Source organism: Arachis ipaensis, chromosome B02 (genome assembly GCF_000816755.2).
Source record: "Arachis ipaensis cultivar K30076 chromosome B02, Araip1.1, whole genome shotgun sequence".
Classification (NCBI taxonomy): domain Eukaryota; kingdom Viridiplantae; phylum Streptophyta; class Magnoliopsida; order Fabales; family Fabaceae; genus Arachis; species Arachis ipaensis.
Window position 1 is genome coordinate 106,537,378 of NC_029786.2, and position 2,594 is coordinate 106,539,971.

The window sequence follows — 2,594 nt, forward strand, 5'->3', positions numbered from 1 at the left end:
ATGCTTCGTCGTGCCTCCCCAACTGCAGCCCAGCCTTGTTGCGCCTCCCCAACCGTAGGTTGGATGGATTTGCCTCTGGAACTGTTAGAATTAATTTTCCAAAGGCTATGTTTGGATGATGTCATGAATTGTCGTGCCACATGCTGCTCTTGGCGAAAGGCCGCGGACGCCATATTTTCATCTCAACTTCCATTGATGCTCTCTCTTTCAACAGGAGGGTATGCCTACAATTTTGGAAGCTTATCCGCCCCATGGAGCAACCATGATTCCACTGTGCTCACTGAAAAATGGCCGCAAGAAATCGAGGGTAGCTATAATAGGGTTTACTCGGTGCAAGGTTGGTTGGTGTTCAATTTATTTCATTATGAGTCGGTCAAGGGCCAAACTTTCTCTGAGCTTTTATTCTTCAACCCGTTTTCTCGAGCCAGATTCAAGCTTCCAAAACTGTTCTTGTTTTCTGGAAAGCTGTTCTATCATCATGTTCGTGTTGCATTCAATTCTGCACCACCGGGGTCTGAGGAGTTCGTTGTTGCTTTCTTGTTTGTGTTTAGCAATCAAGAAAAAAAGTACTACTTAATGGGACCAGAAGATTTGAAACAAAGGCTAGCTATTATCAAATTCAAGCAAGGATCATGGATTGAATCCATTGAAAGCGATGAAATCTTCTATGATATTGAAGTTCATGGTGATAATAAGCTGTATGGTCTTACCGTCAAACATGGAACAAGTGTTGTGTTCGTGTTTACCCTGGATAATCATCGTGATGATCATGTCGTTGAACGATTGGTTATGCTAAATACCATAGAAGATACAGATGCTTTTGGCATATTTATTTTTTCTTATGCATCCTTCAAACGAAGACATCAGATGGTAATGGACACTAGCACGGGGGAGTTGTTGCTAGTTCGTCATGAGCGAAGTTTCAGTTACGACACATCAATTCGTACAGAAGGGTTTAGGGTTTTTAAATTGGACAGAAGCAATCTTAAATGGTGTGAGGTTTTTGATATTGGTGATCGTTTCTTGTTCTGGGATTTCACCGAGGTGAGTCTTGTGTCCGCTAAGGAACTTAGAGTTGCAGAACGGTTTAAGAGGGGCAATTGCATATTTTTCTGCCATGCAAATGATCAGCGATATCGATCTAATGAATTTAAAGAATATGATGTGGGAGTCTTCTTCTTGGCTGATAGAACCATTAGCCATTTTCCAATGAGTTCTTCTTTGCCGATTTCACTCCGGAACATGTGGTTCAGCCCTGCTCCTTAATTATTTTGATAAAAATTTTATTTTTTGATTGCATTCTCTTATTATTCTTGTTATTATATTATGTGAAGAAATTAATGTAACAATTTATTTATCTGTTATTTGATCTTAATTTCAATTTGGTAAAAAATTTATTAGCATGATGTTTATTTGATCTTGAGAAATAGAAGATCAATAATTAAAATTAAAAAAAAATATTTGCATAAAAATAATGGATATATGATATGTCTCTGTCAGTTAATTAAAGCAAACGATTCTATAATCTAAAATAATAAAAACAAAAGATTTGAATGAAAGCATAAGCATTTTTTTTTATTAAAGATAGAGAAAACGAGATGCATTTTAAATTTTTAAAACCATTAAAATATCGGTTTATCAAATGTGATAAATTAATGTATTAAATTAGCATGTTGGTAATGAAAATAAAGTGAAAGAGTAACGCGAATAATAATTATAAATTTTAACATCAAATTTAAGTTATTTTTAGAACACCATTGCAAGAGTTGTGCCTGCATATCAGAAGTTTGCAGCTTGGAGCTGTGGCGTCATTTTTAGAAATGGCATGTGGGTCAGTGTTTTCATGTTTTGTCGGAGTTTAATTTTAATGGACAAGAGTAAATTATATTATTGTTCAATTAAATTTATTCATTGAGATAACATTTTAAGTGCATGATTTGGTAATTAGTTATTTTTATTGATACAATAATAGTAATTAGATGATTTTGAAGGATATTATTGAATACCTATTTGAGAAGTTTTCACTGCCAAAGAATTGCCTATTATCACTAATATTCTTACTTTTTATATTAATATTTAAAAGGTAAAAACGATTTTTTTATGTTTTAACACATCAAATTCTTTCAATTCTAACTAAATTTTATTTAAAAAAATTAAGTAATTTTAGTTTAGTCATAATCTTAATCCATGACATTTACAAATCAATTCAATTCCTATTTTAAAACTAAATCAATTTTAATTCAATTATATTCCAAACACATCTTTAAATGATGGAAATGTATAGGTAAACAATAAGAATACTAAATAATGTAAATAATAGATATATCGGATGTTTAATTTAATAGGTATGCAGATAATTATGTTTAATGGGATGGTTATTCCTTTTAATTTAATTTACTTATGCATAGTTAATAATTAGTGGATGTTCAATTCATTAAGTGTGCGAATAGTTATTCTAATGTTAGAATTCATGGGATAATTTGAGAGTTGAGTGTTTTTTACCTTTTTTATTTATTTATTAGGCCAATTTTAAAATTTATTGTTTACAAAAGTCATTGTCTACCTAACAAATTTAAAAAAACAAAAACTCATAC

At 31.8% G+C, this 2,594-nt stretch overlaps 1 protein-coding gene across 1 annotated transcript; it reads left to right on the forward strand.

Annotated features, from left to right (window-relative positions):
* On the forward strand, nt 1-1,266 carry LOC107628029 (probable F-box protein At4g22060). The gene has a single exon (XM_016330833.1). The coding sequence runs from the start codon at nt 1-3 to the stop codon at nt 1,264-1,266; it is 1,266 nt and encodes a 421-aa protein (XP_016186319.1).